Source organism: Pogona vitticeps, chromosome 2 (genome assembly GCF_051106095.1).
Source record: "Pogona vitticeps strain Pit_001003342236 chromosome 2, PviZW2.1, whole genome shotgun sequence".
Taxonomy (NCBI): Eukaryota; Metazoa; Chordata; class Lepidosauria; order Squamata; family Agamidae; genus Pogona; species Pogona vitticeps.
Genome location: NC_135784.1, coordinates 194,206,805 through 194,225,960, shown reverse-complemented (window position 1 = coordinate 194,225,960; position 19,156 = coordinate 194,206,805). Strand labels below are relative to the sequence as shown.

The 19,156-nt window shown below is 41.7% G+C and overlaps 1 protein-coding gene across 1 annotated transcript in view; it reads right to left on the bottom strand.

Annotated features, from left to right (window-relative positions):
* CLCN1 (chloride voltage-gated channel 1) overlaps nt 1-14,866 on the bottom strand; it is an 81,938-nt gene extending 67,072 nt beyond the window's left edge. The window contains exon 1 of the mRNA XM_078384078.1: nt 11,953-14,866. Within this exon, the coding sequence (XP_078240204.1) occupies nt 11,953-12,138 (186 nt within the window). The 5' untranslated portion in view covers nt 12,139-14,866. The remainder of the gene's footprint in view (nt 1-11,952) is intronic.
* Nucleotides 14,867-19,156: the final 4,290 nt, after the last annotated feature.

Sequence of the window (19,156 nt, the reverse complement as noted above, 5' to 3'; positions counted from 1 at the left end):
TGTCATCTTTCAAAGCTTGCCATGAAAACAGACGCAGTCTTCTACAAGTTTCTATCACCAAAAAGCTGGCTTTGCTGAATAAAAGTGAACAGTTATCAGTTTTTCTGTTAGCCAACTTTGTAGAAGAAGTTTACCGAAATCAGAAGTACTGATTCCTTCTGACGTGAGCAGAGAATTTGCTTAATAATGCTTCTGAACAAGCAGCAGCATTTCTGTTCTTCTTTCATCACACTTATAGCACGTACAAAACTCAGAGTAAAAGGTGCTTCATCTCTAATTTATTTGTTTTAATCTTAAAATGTAGTGATTCTTATAGATACAGTTTCTCGGAGCAATTAATACAAATAAACTCTATGTACCTTAAAATAAGGAAGGCGCAGACATGGGAACAAGCAACTGCAAAAATAAAAACATCTGTGTTTGCTACTGAAAATATATCACTACAGGTGCTGGATCAGTCTCTCTGGGGAGGGTATTCCAAGTGTGGGGAGGGTAGTTCACACTTCAAAAGGCAAGGGTCTCCCACAGTGATCTCAAGGCTAAAGATGGTAGATACGGTGCCTCTAAGCTATGAATAACTTTGTAGGTTAACACCAGACTGTGAATTGGGCCCAGAATCGACCATTTCAGATTAAACAATACTACCTTAATAAGGCCATAATACCCAGTTCTAGTGCACAACTTATCTGCCATGTTTTGTACTAACTGATGCTTCAGGACTGATTTCAAGGGCAGCCTCACATATAATTAATTGCAGTAATTTAAATGGGAGATTGCTAGGGCATGGATCACTGAAGCCAACCAAAGTAAATTTGTAGTCTAAGCTGGGAAGAGGTGCTCAATATAACAGAAGATGATTGTTGCTCTAAAAGCAAGGACAGGAATCCAACCTGCAAAACTGATTCCTTGAGGGGGACTGGAATCCAATTCAGAACAAGCTGAATGCCATTCATCTGGGCAGATGAACCATCCCACTAATGCCACTTTCCATTAATGTGGTCAGGCATCATTTCATTATTTCTACTAGCACACCTGAAGCTAATGAAAAAGCTCCATATCCTCAGTATAGTGATGACAGTGCAGTTTTGGACTCTGAATGATCACACTCAGTGATTTGATATCAGTTTAAAATATCATAGGGACAGGGTGAAACCTTGTGGAACCCCACAACAATATAAATACCATGGGGCAGGGCAGAAACCCTCCTGCATCATCTCCTGGAAAAAGTGTGAGCAGAACCAGTGCTAAACTGGATGGCCCATACACAATTCATACAAACTGTCCAGTGTGATACCATGGCTTGATAGTATTGAAAGTTGCCAGAAAGTTCAGAAGAATCAGCAGGGTCACATTTCACTTGCCTTTCTCCCCGAGAAAAGCCTTTCTACCTTTCTACCCAGGAAAAGCCATCCCACAGGAAACCAGCTTCTGAGTGAAAAAATAGGCCGAAACCTCTGTTAAAATGCATCTGGAAAACCCGTTTCATCCAAGATTGAATCTGATCAGCCACCACCTCTGTCTTGTTGGGATGTGAATCAAACTCTTGTTTGCTTTTTATGTCGAGAACACATTAACAAAATGTCACGTAACCACCAATTATTATCTGGATGCCTGACACATCCTGAACCATCTTACCATGGCTCCCACTACAAGCATTAGGGCTTTCCATATAGAGGAATCAACTGGATTAGGGAGATCAGCAGGATAAACACGAGGCTCCCACAAGCCTATAAACCAGAGGTTTCCAGACTGGGGTATCCAGAGACATCAACATCTCAAGGACTTCCTGGAGCATTATATTCCCAAGTGCCAGTTCCCCAGCAAAGGCATTGTAAAAGTGCATAATGACTCAGAGGTAAATAGGGCAGGGCAAGGCTCATCATCAGGAGCCTGAAGATCCTTTCTTTAAGACCCTTACCTCTTCAGAAAGAGAGTGGAGGCTGAGGGTAATGGGTTCGCCAAGAAGAATCAATGGCTCCAACTTTCAGCCATCGTTATCAGAGCTGCCTACTTGCAACTATCCAAAACACAGCAGATCTAGTCTGACATCACCTGCCATATGTCTAATTTAGCCAACTTAAGGCATTCACCATGCTTTGTGGCCTTCCAGTAGTGATCAAGACTGGACATACCTGTTTCTGATCCAATTCCTCTTTTCCCCCTACATTTCCCCTTCTCTTGGTCCATGCATAGCACTTGCTATTGTTAATACAACCAGCCATATATGCTACTGTAAGAAAGAGACTCTCCCTTGCAGACAAGTCCCATATAATACCTGCACATTTGCCATACTTAACATGGCACCAGAAAGCTCTCTGCTGGTTTCTGCTGCTTCCAAGATATATTGTCTTTTTAAAATATTTCTTCCAACACAGTAGGGGTAGGTAAATTTTAGCATGAGTCAAGACTCCAGTCACTAACCATTTTCTTTCTATCAGAATCTCTTTGGGTCTTGACTTGCTGAGCCCTTACAATCAATCAGTGAGAACATCCCACAGAAACATCATTTATCACACTTAGAGATTAAATAGCTGGTCCAACTGTGATACAACTAGTCATGAGCAACAATGAAAAAGCATGAAGCCACTTCTTAATTTCAACATAGCTTAAATGAAAGAACGCCCTCGAGGACTGTGCCCTCTGGATCAGATCTGCCCATATGCCACTCTGCTGCCCTCCCTAGTGTGTTAACAGCAGCTAGCAGGTTCAAGCCTAGCCATTATCATGCATTGCAAATTTATAAATTTGTTCAGTGCAAGGAAAGGGTTAATGTCATAAGATGTCTAATCAATGATGATGATGATAATGGCCAGAAGGATTTGGCCAATCATAGTAAGTGATTGATTATGAAATTAGCAAGAAACTGTACTTTTTTTGTTTAATCTGAAAATGATAGCTGCCCTTAAGGAACACAACAAACATAAAAGACATAGTGCTTCCCTAAAGGTATAGTATTAGCTTTAGAGAACAACTGCATCTTTTATGTTTTTTTATTGCTGTTTGACAGATAACTCTTAAGGTGCTTGTACATGAGTCTTGCCCAAATTAAGCCAATGCTCGGGATGAACTCTGTCTGCATATTGTGCTCATAATATGCTTTTTAGAGTATGATGCAGACTTTTCTTTGGATTTAATAAAGGTCACATACATTCTTTTTAACAACCAAGGCTGACCCAGCTCTATTGCATATTTATTTAGCTTCTGATTAGGAAGGGAAGCTTTCCAGAAGCTTGGATATTTAACCCAATCTCCTAGCAGTGAAGGAGGAAAAAAGGGGGCTCTCACCACATAATTTTTTTCTGTGCAGGGGAAAAATGGGGAAAATGGGGAGTAGAAACTGGTGGCAGCCCACCCAGAGTTCCTACCCCACTGCCTAAGGCATGGAGGGCTTGGAAAGATTCTTGGCAACTCTCCTCTCCCACTCTCACTCAAGAGTAAGGGATGGGGATGAGTTCTGATGCACAGTTCTCCAAGTGCACAGCTTGACATTTGCCTGTTGCTGGGGCCTCCTCCACACCCAGGACTTTCAAATGGAATGTGCTTAAATTATCACTGTATCTTTATCCAATATATGTCAGTGGAAATGTTGAAATATTGATATTATACAAAGCCTTTACTCAGTTTCTTCCACTGCTGAAGCTGTTATACCCATTTTTAAGTCTACTTGAGTGTTCTTGTTCTTCACAATAACTTGATTATTTAAATCAGGATTTTTTTTAATGCTTCAACATATTTTACAATCCTCACTGTCTGCTGTGGTAAAGCTTTTCATCTTAGCCCAACTCAAGACATAACAATTGGGTTCCAATATACCAAGGTTTATTACAGGACTGGGTAAATCGTTTGTGGCCAGGCCATATTCTCTTATGGAAATTCCCTTATGGAAAGGGCACTGGGGTGGCCTACAGCAGGGAAGGGCAAAGACATACAGTAACTGGTTGCGTGACAACCAAGTGTGTGCAAGGCATCCATTTGCTCTCTCCCTACCCCTATAACCAATCAATGCATGCTCCTCTCTCATGCACACACACACACACACACACACACACACACATTTTTTCTCAGCAATGCACACAAGTACAAAGACATCCCCCCTACACACACACCACACCACCCGGTCCCTGCTGCTATAATACAGGCCACCTAGCTTGCTCTGCTCCTGCCCTCCCTTCTTGCCTTCCTCACATTTATGGTGTCAACATATGGGAGTCTCAAAGACTGTGTGAGCAGCCACTGAGATGCCTGGCTATAGAGCTTACCAGACAAATGCTGCAAAGATGCTCTACCTGGTGCTTGTTGTAGTCCGAGAACCGCTACAAGATTAGTCTGGCATCTGCATTCTCAGAGGAGTCAACTGCAGACAATGCCAGGATTCTACCAGCAGAACCAGCCTTCTCATTACTGTCCTACGCTCCTGGAGAAACTGGCATGAAGGGAATTGGGGGGGGGGGGGGTTTGGTGTCAGGACACTGAACTTCTCTGCAGCAGGACTGCTAATATCAAAACCTGCAATTTGAGCAGTGAATTGACAACAGGAAAATAAAGATGGTAATCAAGAAATTTATTGGGCTGCAGGAGACCCCCGCGTTTATACTGTGATTTGCTGGACTGAGAATGAGCTTTGTGCCTGTACCATCCCACCTTGCTCCTTCTCTTCCATCATTCTGTATCATGGCTCATTTCAGTGAAGCTGTCACAGTCCAAGATATCCTAGACAGCCTCTCACCAGGGGAAAGGGCACCAGGACCCAGTCCATCATGCAAGGTATCAAGTCCAAAGACACTCACTGCGCATTGGGTTGTGACCAAGCAGAGGCAGAAGCACAGGAATGGGAGCACAGGGCTGGAACAAGGTACTGAGATGCATGAGGCCAGCAGGAGTAAGCAGGGAGCAAGACAGGGGCAGGAAAAGGAACAGATGCAGGAACACTGCAATGCAGGGATGCCAGAGCTCAAGAGCAGCAAGGCACTAGGAACAGTAAGCACAGCCAAAGACTTTTGTTGCTGAGGCAAGTTCTGGGAGGGAGAACAACTCCCTAAATACCATGTTTCCCCAAAAATAAGACACAGTCTTCTGTTAATTTGTGCTCCAAAAAACACATTAGGGCTTATTTTCAGGGGATTTTATTTTTCATGTACACCGATCTACATTTATTCAAATACAGTCATGTCATCTTCTTCTGGTTGCTGCACAAGGGTGGAGGGTGGGGTTTCACTTAACTGGGGCTTATTTTGGGGGTAGGGTTTATATTACGAGCATCCTGAAAAATCCTACTAGGTCTTATTTTCAGGTTAGGTCTTGTTTTCAGGGAGACAGGGTAGGTATTCCCTCCAGGTTTCCAGGTGAGCCTCATGAGTGACCCAGCAACTGCTACAAACACCAGGCCATTCCTGGGCCAAGCTGGCACTGATCCTGCACCTGCCAGGGTGGTGTGGGCCAGATCCTGACAGAAGCTATCTTGGTTCTCATGATGTCACAGGTGGGCAATGGCACTTTATGAGCTATTTACCTAGGAAGATGTCAAACCAGCCCCTGTGAATAAAGCTGAATCAAGGTCCAACCCAACCTTCATGCTTAATTCTTCATAGACTGTGCTTTCCTATCTGGATGAACTTGCAGATATTAAAAAGCACGGAGGACAACATAGAAACCCAAGTGGATATGGAAGCATTTGTGCCAAGGAGCTGAGCAATTTCCACCTTTCTGAGATGGCTGTTTACACAGGCATGAAGGACTGAATTCAGAATTGTCACAAAGTAGTGCCACCCCCATAATTCCTCCAGGAAGCCTGTTTTAGATGATAACAAGGTACTGTAAGTGGTCCTGAAAGCCACTGGGATTCCTGGTATATTAACAGGCTTATGCCTGATTGAAATGGATCTGGATGGTTAGTCTCATCTCAAGGATCATGGAATTGCCCCCAGCCCACCATTTTTTTAACATCATCATAGACTCTTTGAAATATAGTGACTAGAAACATATGGCTGCAGAAGCACTCCTGTATACCAGAACCAGTATCCAAGGAGGCCTTAAAATCAAGGGGGGGAAAAACCACTTCCATCAGTTTAGGTAGGAAGAATGTTGGGAGCAAGAGTGACTGGTTCACAAAGCTTATGAGCCCTCTACATAGGCAAGGCAAGAACATAGAATGAACCCTCCCAGTCCAAAAGCCTGGAATGGAAGATGGAAGGTGTACACAGCATAGCAATTTCTTCTTTCTGACCCACAAATATGGGGAGCCATTTTACATATATAAAATTCACTTTCTTTCTTTCTTTCTTTCTTTCTTTCTTTCTTTCTTTCTTTCTTTCTTTCTTTCTTTCTTCCTTCCTTCCTTCCTTCCTTCCTTCCTTCCTTCCTTCCTTCCTTCCTTCCTTCCTTCCTTCCTTCCTTTCTTTCTTTCTTTCTTTCTTTCTTTCTTTCTTTCTTTCAAAATGTATTAAATTATTTTCTTATAGGTTCATTTTAAATATATGAACTGTTTTTAGTTTTTCATGTTCTTTATTGACTTACAAACCCATTCCTGTTATAAATATACCATGCCCTTAAATCCTCTGATACAACATTTCTAGGTTCAACCCGGAACACATATCTCAAATACCTCTTCTGATCACTGCTGAAAAGCAGACCCACCAATGCTAATTGCACACGCTAATGAAAGAACTTGAAATTATCGTGTTTGCCCATGAGGTAGGCAGAGTGCCAGAAGGGCCCTGAAAAATTACAGGAGATCCTGAAGAGCAGCTGGAGAATTTGACCTGAGATGAAAGATTAAAAGAGCTATCTAAACGATGACTAAGAAGCAATATGATAACTGCACACAAATATCTGAAGGGTGTAAACATAAGGCAGAGAGAAGCTGAAATGCTGAGTATAGTAAATGACAAATAATGATAAATACATGCTTTCCTACCCTACACAGAAATCAAATTTTTAATATTATGCAACAAAATCACAAAGAAAGTCAGGGGAAGCCCTGGCACTTGACTTCATCCCAGTGTGGCCTTACATTATAGTTTCTGTATACCATGATGATCTTGCAAGGTTTTCTACTTAGTATTCTTGTCTTAGACTACAGTGGACCCTCTACTTACGGAATTAATCCGTATTGGAATGGTGGCTGCAAGTTGAAAAGTCTGTAGGTCGAATCTCCACTGACCTACAATGCATTGAAAACCAATTAATCCCATAACTGGCAGTTTTTATTCTATTTTTGTTCCATTTTGGTTTTTTCCTGGTCTGTAAGTCAATTCTCCGGCTGCAAGTCGAATCTAAATTTTGCAGCCAGAGAAGTCTGTAACTCGAAAAGTCTGTAAGTCGAGCCGTCTGTAAGTCGAGGGTCCACTGTACATACACAGCAGTTAGTGCGCTACGTTCAGGCATCTTTTCATTATCCTCAGCTTCAGGCCATTTTTAGATACTTAAAAAGCTTTGGCATACAGGCCCATAAGACCACCTCTCAAATAGTTCAGTATGTTAACAATTTGCAGAAGGTGTAACAGCTGAAGGATTCTAATGTGCCAATTTATATGTATAAATGTAAATTCTGAAATAAATACTAGAAGTTATTTAAATTTCATAGAAGACAAGTCAATGAATTTCTCATCCATTTCTTTGCAAACTTTTCAATTGTTTATTACTTTAGATCACCCCAAATCTTGAGTCCTGTTTCAACTGATTTAGTCTTCCAAGTTAACTTTACACACTGCTCCTCCTCCAAATCAAATTTCCTTTCAATTAATTATTCCCATTCACCATAAACCCCCAAATCACTGCACAGGTTAAGCTGGACAACTGGACAACATAGGGTAGTAATTGGAGAAATTAAGTGACCCTCCAAATTGCACCACTGCTGACAGGACTTGCACAGTAAGAAGGCACGTAAGCTATGATATAACTGCTCCTCTCTCTACTTTAGTCCAAAAAGCAACATGAAGTGTGCTGCTTATATACCACTCCGTAGTGCTTAAAGCACTCTCTGGGTGCTTTAATTATCCAGGCTGTGCATTATGCCCCACCCCACCCCCTGTGAGCCTGGTGCTCAATTTATTGACCTCACAGGGATGGAAGGCTGAGTCAACCTCAAGCCAGCTGCCTGAGCCCAGGATTGAACTCAGATCATGAACAGAGTCTTCACTGCAGCACTGCAGTTTAACCATTGTGTCACAAGCCATCATAGGCCTAACATTGACTCACCAAAAAGCTAGAAGCATGGAAAAAGGGCTGGGGAGAGAGTTGGTGGAAGCATGTACAGTGGTACCTCAACTTACGAACTTAATCCGTATTGGAATGGCATTCTTATGTCGAAAGGTTTGTAAGTCGAGGGAAGATTTCCCATAGGAATGCACTGAAAACCATTTAATCCATTCAGGCTGTTTTTCGTTCGTATGTCAAGGCGCTGTTCGTAAATAGAGGCATAGGAACTAATGCAAAGCCGGTTAATCCGTACTCTACCACTAGGGGGAGAATTTTTCTTCTTTTATCCTAAGATGAAGTTAGGTAAAAAAAAACACAGGCAGGAAAGGGTTGTTTTTTTCGTTCATAAGTCGAGGCTCCTTTCGCAACTCGAAGCAACATTTTGATCACCATGTCCTCTACTGCTTCCCATCCTGCCTGCTCCCCACTTTTCTCCCCTTAAATCTGTGGGTGTAAAGGGAGAACAGTCATAGATCTAGCAACTAGCTGAGATTTGGAGAGTCTGGGGTTTTTTGGCAAAACTCTGGCCTCCTCACAGCCAGTTTTTTTTTCCTTTTCTGATAGCAGAATTTGTGACTTCAGCACTTCTCTCTTGTGTTCTTTGATTAAGACAGCAATCACCTTCGACATCCCCTTTTGTTTAGTCCTCACTCCCACAGTTATGGGCACTGTATACATGAACCAGTGACCCCAATAGAAGTGGAGTGTAATCAGTGACAGCTCACACTGAAGAAACATGTTGGCTTTCAATGTGTCAAAAACGCTCTCTCTGTGTGTGTAAGAGAGAGGAAAAATGTATCCTAATTCTGAACTCTTCACCACTTGAAAAGCTCTACCAGAGCCCTCCAGTACAAGGCAGTATGAAATACAACCTTGCTCCTTGCTATTTCTGTCCTGGGCTCCCCCTACACTTCTGCCAAAACTCTTGGCCTTTATTGCTTAATCCTACGTGAGCAATGCAGAGTCTGCAAGCTTCCCCTTGGACGTGAAAATCAGAATGGGTAAGTAGGTTTCTCATATACTAAACCCTAAATCAAATCTACAAATTGAGTATCTGAATAATGTTGTGACTATGCTCTCTATTTTTCCTGCTGTATTTCCCTGGGAAAAAAATCACCTCCTTTCAACAATTTCCTCACCACTTCTTATTCTTTTTGTCTATGTGTGGTAGATGGGTCTCTGTGACCTACAATTTTTCGCACTTCTAGCTCAGCAAAACTTCAAGTTATTTTTCATTCAAGATTTTAAAAACAGAAATTAGCAACACCAAGCAGAACAAATCAATCCCCCCTCAAAAAAACCCCAGGTAATTAAACTGTGTGGATGTTCACTTTTTGAAAAAATCTGGTTGAATGTCACTGTTACCCTTTTCACATACTCTGGTAGCTAATAATTAGTACCAGCTCACTTCTGCCTACCCCCCACCCCCAGCTGCAGCTATTTTCACTCTGTAGGATCAGTGGGATAGATCATTATTGACCACACACTGAATGGGATGATGTCATAATACTGCACACAGAGCTGACAGTGTAAGCCATCACTTTGGCAATGTATGCTCAGCTGTTGAAAAAGTGAAAAACATTTTACAAGGAATGCTGGAAATATCACTCAATAGAGTGGAGTTTCTTAGCATGTTTGCTGCTTTTTTAACGAAAAGCAGTTCCTTTATCTGCTTGTGTTGTGATTCCGAGGGATACATAAATGGTTTTGAATACCAAAATGATGTGACTTCAAGGAATACATACAGCAGTGTCTCGCAAGACGAATGCCTCACCGGAATAAAAACTGCCAAGACAAATGGTTTCGGCAATGGGGTTGATGACTCGCAAGATTAATGTTCCTATGGCCGTGCTTCGCAAGATGAATGTTTTCCATTTTTTGTTCCTGCCTCATGTTTGCTGATTTTTAAATCTTTTTCTATGATGTTTAAAAAGTTAAAGTTTTTTTGACTGAAATTTTTGAAATCATCTGCACAATATGTATGGCTTCAAAGATCACTTAATAAACCCTTTGTAAACCAAATGTGACTTTGTTCTGACTCTTTTGCCCATAGGAATGCATTAATTAGATTTCAATGCATTCCTATGGGAAAACACATTTCGCAAGATGAATTTTTCACAAGACAACATTAATCGCGGAATGAATTAAATTCGTCTTGCGAGACACCACTTTACTATATAGATATAGATATGGATATGCATGCACACTTGCTGATTTTATAACATTCCTAGGTTAAATACATTTGATATCTACTATGAGGGCAGCCAGCTGACCACCAGGAGAACTAGATCTGTTTTGTATAATACACTTTATGACTGATGACTATTTCTCTCCGTTGTGGACTAAATCTAATTATTAGTCCATAGAGTCAATTAATTGAACCAATGGGACTTACATTACTGTTGACCTAACAAGTCCCATTGATACAATGGTATAATCTCGGAAAATAACTGGACTTAGCTCTGTGCATGAATTGTAACATTTTGAAACACTATTTATGATTCCCAGTAAATGGCTAGTGAATGTATAACAGTAAGGGATAGAGATCTTTGACTGTCAAAAGACTGTTGCCTAAACTCTTTTTAAGAGCATTCAAATCCCTTATTCACAAGAATTGCCACATTCTGTTCCAAAAATAATTGAAAACATGAATTAAGAATTCCCAGCTCTCCAATTCATACAAAATATTCTATGGAATCTTTTCAAACAAGTTCCAAGGGGTTCTATATGACCAATATTCATACATGGCATTTTAATACTATGTACTGATTTCTTGATTTGTAGAATATGCAATTCCCAACCATGAACTTATCATCTGAACAAAATTCACTCAAGGCCATAAGTCTAAAACAACACCTGATATGTTGATATATATTTTTTCTCTTCCAACTTGTATTTCCCAAACTTCTTTTACCTTTTAATATTGGCTCATCTCCAAAATCACTACAGAAACCAAGGTATCCTTTTGGACCAATATATTCAACGTGAATGCAGGAAAACAGCTCCAAATCCTTCACATAGGCTAGGAGGCTTTGAAAAAGGCTCTATCTCTCAGCTAAGATTGCTATAAAACTGAAATATCATTGAGCCTATGGAAAGAAGAAACATGGAAACAAAACAAAATAAAATACCACTCATCCCTCTGTTTACAAAATGCTCAGAAGCAAACTGCATGCTGGATGCAAAGGATGAATAGATGGATGTAATGTCCAGTAAAGAGTATGCAACACCTTCTTACAATCTTCTCCTCAGGCCTTCTACATGGAAGAGACCCCCTGGCATGGCTAGTGTTCATGCAGAGAGAAATAGAACCAGTGATTATGATTTTAATTTCTGTCTAGATCCTAAAAAGACCATGGCGATTGCACTACAGCCAAACACCCTTCCCACAAAGTATTCAATGCTGGAATCTGCAAGAGTTCCCAAAGTCCTAGTACTTGTTTTGTATACACAGGAATAAATCCTTATGTCAAATATAGTTGACATGAGGCCTACATCTGCAGGTTCCCTATCTGCCACTTTTCATGGAATCAGTCTGATTGGTTTGGATGTTACAGTGAAAATTATTACAACTATAATCTGGCTTATTTCTATGAGAGACAGGTGTCTTTCTCATGTCCCACTTTGCGTACCTGTGTGTTAAGCACATTTTTGTCAAACTAGGGATGAATATATGTGCAATGCGGGGGGGGGGCGGAATTCCAAGACTCCATCTGGACATACAAGCTTACTCCCTACCCCCATTGCCCACCCTACCTGCATGTGGTTGAGGGCTTTCTCCTGGAAATGGACGTCGTCCCCAGTCCCCCCGGTCTCGTGCCCTGCCTCAGTTGGGATCCCATAACTGGTGCAATTTTCATAGTGGACATAGTCGTACTGGGGGGCACCGCCCCACAATGTTGTGTCCTTGGTGGCATCTCTCTTGTGTTCTGAATGATCCATAGCACGTCACTCAACTTTTGCAGGGCTGGGGCAGGGCTGTTACAGGACAAGCAGTGCGTCCCTCTCGTCGATAGGCCCAAGGCATGGCCCCTCTCTCTGTCTCCCTTTCCCTGTTCCTTATGACTTTCTTACTTTCTTGTCTTCCTGCCCCCAAAGGCGTCTGGGGCAGTGATCGCAAGGTTTAACTATATTTATAGCAACCTCCTTCTGTCACATGATCCCCTCCAAAGCCACATCTGATCTGAGCAAGAGGCATTAACTCAGCCAGGATTGAATATCAGGTGTGGGACAGGAGGGGACCCTGAAGGAGAGGAGCTGAGAAGGAACAAGGAAAGACGGAGGAGGAAGAGGCAGCAATGAGAGCGGGAAAATTATTTGGCTGTTATGAGCCAGCAGTGTTCAGAATTCTCTGTCTCTGTGTGAGTGGGCTTTCCTCTCCTACTTTATATAATATGCAACAACTGAAATTGTTTAACACCTTTATTGACAGTTATCTTGGCCAGTCCCGTCCCAAGGTCCTGACTAGTGAAAACCAAGCAATGGCACAACATAAGAACACAAGAGCTGGCTGTTAATTCATCTCTGATCACATTTACGCAATCCTTATTGAGGTTTTATGGCTGCTCCAAGATTCAACACAGACTGCTTGTCATTAGTTTCAAAATGCCCTCCAGAACCTTCTTTGCCCTCATCTTTTTTGCTTTTAGATCCCAGTACATCCCTGCTAATGACCATTGCTTTTCCAGCTCTACCCCTCATCTTGTGGTTCCACATGCCTGGCCTGTCTCCAGAACACCAGTGTGACTTCACCACATTCTCTTACTCCTTTTGATTCCTTGTCAAATCTAACTTTGGCACAATTCACAAGTCCTCATGCTTTAGGTGCAGTATCTAAGCCTGTCAAAGAGTGAAATAAAGATATTCTCCCAGTGTTCATCTGTTTTCTTTTCCTTTCCCTTTTTGTCAGTGAAGGATAACCACAGGTAAATTATAAAAATCCCTCACAGTAGATTACTATAATAGTGCAGAATAAGCAACACTTCTCAGCTAGCAGGAAAGTGTGTGTGTTTGTGTGTGTGTGTGTGTGTGTGTGTGTGTGTGTGTGTGTGTGAGAGAGAGAGAGAGAGAGAGAGAGAGAGAGAGAGAGAGAGAGAGAGAGAGAGAGAGAGAGAGGCAATGCACTGAGGAAAGTGGCACATTTGTAATCTCCATCCTGTCCAGTCTCCCACTAAATCTGTGGTCACATTGGCAATTTGAATCAATTTCAGTTCAGGCTTCTTTATAATCAGGTTCAAGTCACCAGTGGCTGCGTTTAAATGCATTGAATAGGAATCAATTTATTTCTGGTGATTTCAACCAGTCTAGGCATCTATGCTGATGAAATTGACTCATTTCCACAAAACTGCATTAAATTAAATCAATTTTAGAAGTGAAGTATTTATAGCCCGTAGTTGAAAAAAAGCTCACTTTAAGCCCATATGAATCGATATCACCCTTGCTTTGTGTGAATGAAAAAAATCTAAATTGATTTTAATGACAATTAAATTCAGTTCTTATTGTCAGTGCGACCACCTGTAATAAGTTTTTAAATTCGTTCTCTGTGCCAGGAGTTTGACTAGATGACCTTGAAGGAGCTTCCCATCATTCTGTGTGGGTGGTATTGGTTGCTAGTTGGAAGATGTATTTAGCTGCCCAAGCTCCATGTGCCTATTCTAGTGACAATCAACACATTTGTGATTTGGGTCCACCACTCTCCCACTGACAGCCATCCTGCTCTAAGATAGCGGTGAAGCTGGAACTAACAATAGCTGGGGATCCCGGATGATATCCATATTATTTAAACAATGCATCTGTTAAGTCTGCAGCCTTAAGACCTGCCATTTCCAAGCATTTTAGGGCTCAAATGAACATGGAAAGCCCAAATAACAGTGTATTAAACTCAAAGGCTTTTTGATAATGGAATATTCTTGTCTTCTGCCCAAGCAGTGTATATGAAGTGTGTACTGGCAACCAGGATGGCATCGCTCCAAAACGCTAGGCCCTATGACTCTCTGCTCAAAGCAGAAGCTCCTGTTTAACTTGTCCCTCATTGCCTGGTTTTAGGTTTCCCTCTGTGGTGCAACTGACGCTCTCTCTCTCTCTCTCACCCACTCACTCACTCACTCACTCACACACACGCACACGCGCACACACACACACACACACACACACACACACACACACACACAGAGTGTTGTCTGCCCTCTATCCATTCTCATTCCACTCTGTCTATAGCAGCCAGGCAGGGATTCACTCCCTGATCTGCCTAGTTGTGAGAAGAATGAGGGGCACATTTTTTCCCACACTGATGGCACACTGACAGCTCTCAAACCTGCTCATGACTTGGCCTGCTAATAACCACAGTGCTCTTATAATAGCATTTAGTAGGAAGAAAAGAGGAAGTGAGGGTGAGGCCCTGGATCATCTTGCAACAGGAATCGTGTACAGGCAAACAAAAACACGCATCTGTTGACAAGCTACTGACAATACCCTTTCTTTTACTCTAGGTACCAAATGAGGTATAATTTGATAATAGCAACACATATTATTTTGTATTGCTATTGTCAAATTTTGTTATCGCATTTGTTTTCTTAAAGAAAGAAGAGGTGGGAACAGGTTAGTTGACCTCTGGTGCTGCCAGGCGTAAAATGCAAGTGAAACATAAACCTCTGCCGTTACCCAGTGATCTTTCAAAATACTATAAATGAGCTTTTTTTGCTGAAGAATCTGGCTTACAGAGAATAGATTAAATAAAAACTCTTACACATTCCTCATGCAAATCTGGATAAGAGTCTCTGTATATCTGTTTGCTTAATTCTCACCCCAATCTACATAACATTAGCTCGCATACTGCAGAGCCTAAAATTTTCATGTTGCTCATTCTTTTATGTGACAGTTAATATATATGGAATTGGCCAGTTCAGGGGGTATCCCTGTAAGAACAACGTCAACCAACCAACCAACCAACCAACCGACCAACCGACCAACCAACCAACCAACCAACCAACCAACCAACCAACCAACCAACCAACCAACCAACCAACCAACCAACCAACCAACCAATCAAACAGGTTACTTTGCTGCATAATCCCAACTGTTTAGAATCCTCATACTGGCCAGAATCATATTAGTTTGTTGTTCTAGCATCAGTGCAATGGCATAAACTGCACTGGTGTGTTGCTGGTAGCTAAAAAGACACCACCTGCATCACTACTGCATTGAGTTGGTTCATGACAAGGGATACAAATGGTGACTTCTTAAGTAGCAATTTGCTACAGAGATTTATGCCATTGTCTTTAGGCCAGCAGGACTAAACAACTAAAATTCTCGCCAGAGAGTACGATGACTTTGGAGTGTCATCTAGCCAAATTATGTGGCAACACCAGTGACAGGAAATTAAATCCTCTTGTTACTTTGACTTTCATATGTATGGATGAAGGGAAAGATCTGTATTGCTAAGGCAACTAGGCTGAGGCTCCCAGGCTTCCCTCCCTGCATGGCAATTTCCTTGCCAGCTTTATACTGCCATACGGCATTACTGTCATTCTAATCCAGTTTTAGTCACATGCAGTTACACACAGCAAATGTGGGTAGTATTGGAATGGAATGGGGAAAGGAAGGGGCTTTTGGATGGGTATCTCACTAACCATTCCATCAAAGGTTATGCCATGTGGATGGATAGCATTGACATTTGGCTATACATCAAAGTACAGAGGCATGATCCTTCTGCACTATATTGCTTTCAATGGGATGCTCATTTGGATGGGCTGATGAATGTACATTCCCATTTGTATTCTTCTCCACTTAATAGAATTCATATGGCCAGAGAGGACTGAAAGAGGGTTGGCTCCGTCAATTGGCAGCAGTCCCCTTTTAAACAGATTTGCATCCTCTCCTGAAAGGCTGCCACAAACAAACAGGCAGGCAGGAGAACAAGTTTCATGAGCAGGTTGGAAAATCCAGCATTCTTCGGCATTTGTGCATGTGTGCATGTAAATAAATTCAGCTTGCCTCTGAAGAACAGAGACATTACCTGGCAGTTATGGAAAATCATTCCTCCTTCATACTCATTCAAGCGTTTCAAGAGGAAAACATATAGATTTTCAGGCTTTGCTGGAATTTACATTGGCTTGAACTATACAATGCCAGATGTCAGCTTTCTAGGTTATACATAGCATACTGTTTTTGTGTATTAAAATAATTAAGGTACTTTGACATAATCAAGAAAATTAAATCTGTGTGCATGTAATCTGAGATGCTCTGATTACTAGAAAAATTTGAAAAAGTCTTTCTCTTTTTCTCTCAAAAAGTTGACATGAATTTGAATTTACCAAAATGCTGAAACTACTGCCATGCCATCAACTGAATCTGAGGAATGTCCAATGGTTTCCAGCCTTGGGTTCCCAAATGCTGGACTACAACTCCCAGAAATCTTGGCCAGCGTAGCTAGTGGTGAAGGCTTCCAGTCCAAGAATATCTGGGGACTCAAGGTACTAGACCATGTGTGCAAGTGTTTAAAAAGACAGAGAATGAAAGGTTCAAATGAAGGGTAGGGGAGATGGAGCTCACCTGCAATGAAGGCTTCTTCTGGACAGTCATATCTCATTTGAGTTTTCTGTTTCTACCACTTCAATCCAATTCTTCCTCTCACTTATTTTGCAGGATGACAAAGTCAACTATTCAGACCTGCTGTGCTAATATAGTCCCCATTTTCTCACTTCCCTCCCCCTCCCCCTCCCCCTCCCCCTCCCCCTCCCAGCTGTGTTATCATAATGGCAGAAGCCCTGAGATTTCCCCTCACAATCCCTGCCTCAGTGGAGAAGAGGAAAATACACACACTGACCTTGGGTGCCAGTGCCTCTCTCATGCCTTGTGCCAAAGGGGAGATTTATTACCTCATATCCTATAACCATCTTATCACTGAGGGAAGGATTGATTCTATGCTCCCTTATCCCCTTCACTGCATCTCTTTGTTTCTCTAGTAAATATCTCTCCACAGGTGAAGTAATAAAAGGACTATGATTTTCCAGGTACTGGTCTCCCTGGAGGATGTGAAAGTTAATCACATTTGCTTTGCCATAAGAAAATTGAGGGAGTGATGGATGCTTAATATGATTGTAGCAAAGTTTAGCAGGGCAAGGAAGGCAGTGAAGTGTGGCCCAGGAAATGCTGACAACTGGAAAATCAAGTAGGGCACAGAGCAACATCTTCATTCTGGGGGCCTTACCAAGATGGATTTTCCTTCCTTGGGAAGTCTGTTTCACCTCCTATCTGTCTATCATTTACTTCTTAGCTGGCATTATTCAGACAATAACTGATGGCTGATGTTTTAGTTGGTTTTCATCTATATGGGAAGAGAAGAATAGTAGAGACTGTTACCAATTAGGACTGGTGAGATGGAAGGCATGGCATTCAATAATGTGTGAGACGAAAGGTGAAAGGCAGACCGAGGAGCAAAAGTGGGTGTTCATAAATACACAATCATTCAAACAGATACAGGCAAGTAGCCCAGTAAGCACTTACATTCACATACTCGTACACAGAGACAGACACACTTGCATTAAAACACAAATTTAACACCACCCAATCTGTTCATCAGACAACTTATTAGCTTAGGAACATAAAAGCACTGTACACACACACACAAAATGCAAGGCATTTTAGCAGGAGGGGAACATAGAAGGTCCCTGACTTGCCATCTCTGGCAAAGAGGCAGCCAGGCATGGACAGGACACAATTAAATTAAGGGCATGATTACACTGCAAATTAGAACTACTGCTGATTCATATTAAGAAAAAGTAACATCAATTTAAAATAAGGTGTCTCCATGATGTAAATTGAAGCATGGATTTTTTGGCCTGGGAAGGGGGTATTTTTGTGTGTGTTTTGGAGGGGGGGTTGGAAGGTGAGGCAAAGTGTTCCTCTGCTGGAGGGTTATTTTTTTCTAAATTGCATTCCAATCCAGATTATTTGACTTGGTTTGGCATAAATAAACCCCTCTGTCGGTGTAAATTGCATCTTACTGGCAAGATGGGAGAAATGGGAGTGGAGAGGAGGAGGACCAGCCATGGCAGAGGCAGGAGGAGAAGCAGTAGGGTTCATTGCCTGGATCAGCTGCCAGTCCCCTCCTGCACTTTGCCTGCCCAAAACATCAAGGTGCTCATTCAAGCAATTTCATTCTGTTTTTATAACTTCAGCCTTTACTATGTAAGACTGTCATTCTCATTTTGATGTTTTTCCAAACTCGTTTTCTGATACCTTCCTTGATGCCTACCTCTCAGTCTCTCCATTATAAAGAGAGAAAGATTGGGTGGAAGAACATACGGTGGTGGAAAGGGAGGAGAAGTTTCAAGCTTCAGCCGTGGCAAAGACAACTAGGAATACTCTTGGTTCTGTCCTATTTAAGATTTCATTCTCTCCTCTGGAGTCCCTGAGAAGGAAATTCTCACCTCTTGGGTCAAATCCTGAGGCCTGGCACACTTCAAAACTGAATGTATATGAAAATATAAAGGGTCCCAATTCCTAACTAAAGTAGGGCATCGTATGTTTGGTCTGCTGAAAAGGACTGGAAACAAGGAAAGGATTTGGATACAGACTTGAAAGGGACAAGAAGAAAGTCCAGGCAGGAATCCTAGGGCATGAAGGCCAAAATAATGACTAGAGTCGTTAATAGGGGACAAAAAAACAAGAAGTTAAGAGAGCAGATACGGTTTTCTATTTTGATGAGGCAGTTTATGATACTAGGAAAGAGGGAAGAGAAGGTTAACTGAGGCCAGAAAACAGACATTAGAGATAGCTTGTAATTAGAGCTGAAATTATGTTCATGATATAAAGAGGTGACTGACGCAGTCTTCCATGTCTATAAAATCAGACTTCAAAGGAATCTCATGCTTAAATCACGAAAAGTCACCACAGAGAGAGAGAGAGAGAGAGAGAGAGAGAGAGAGAGGAAGCTAACTTGTATAACTCCAGAAGTAAA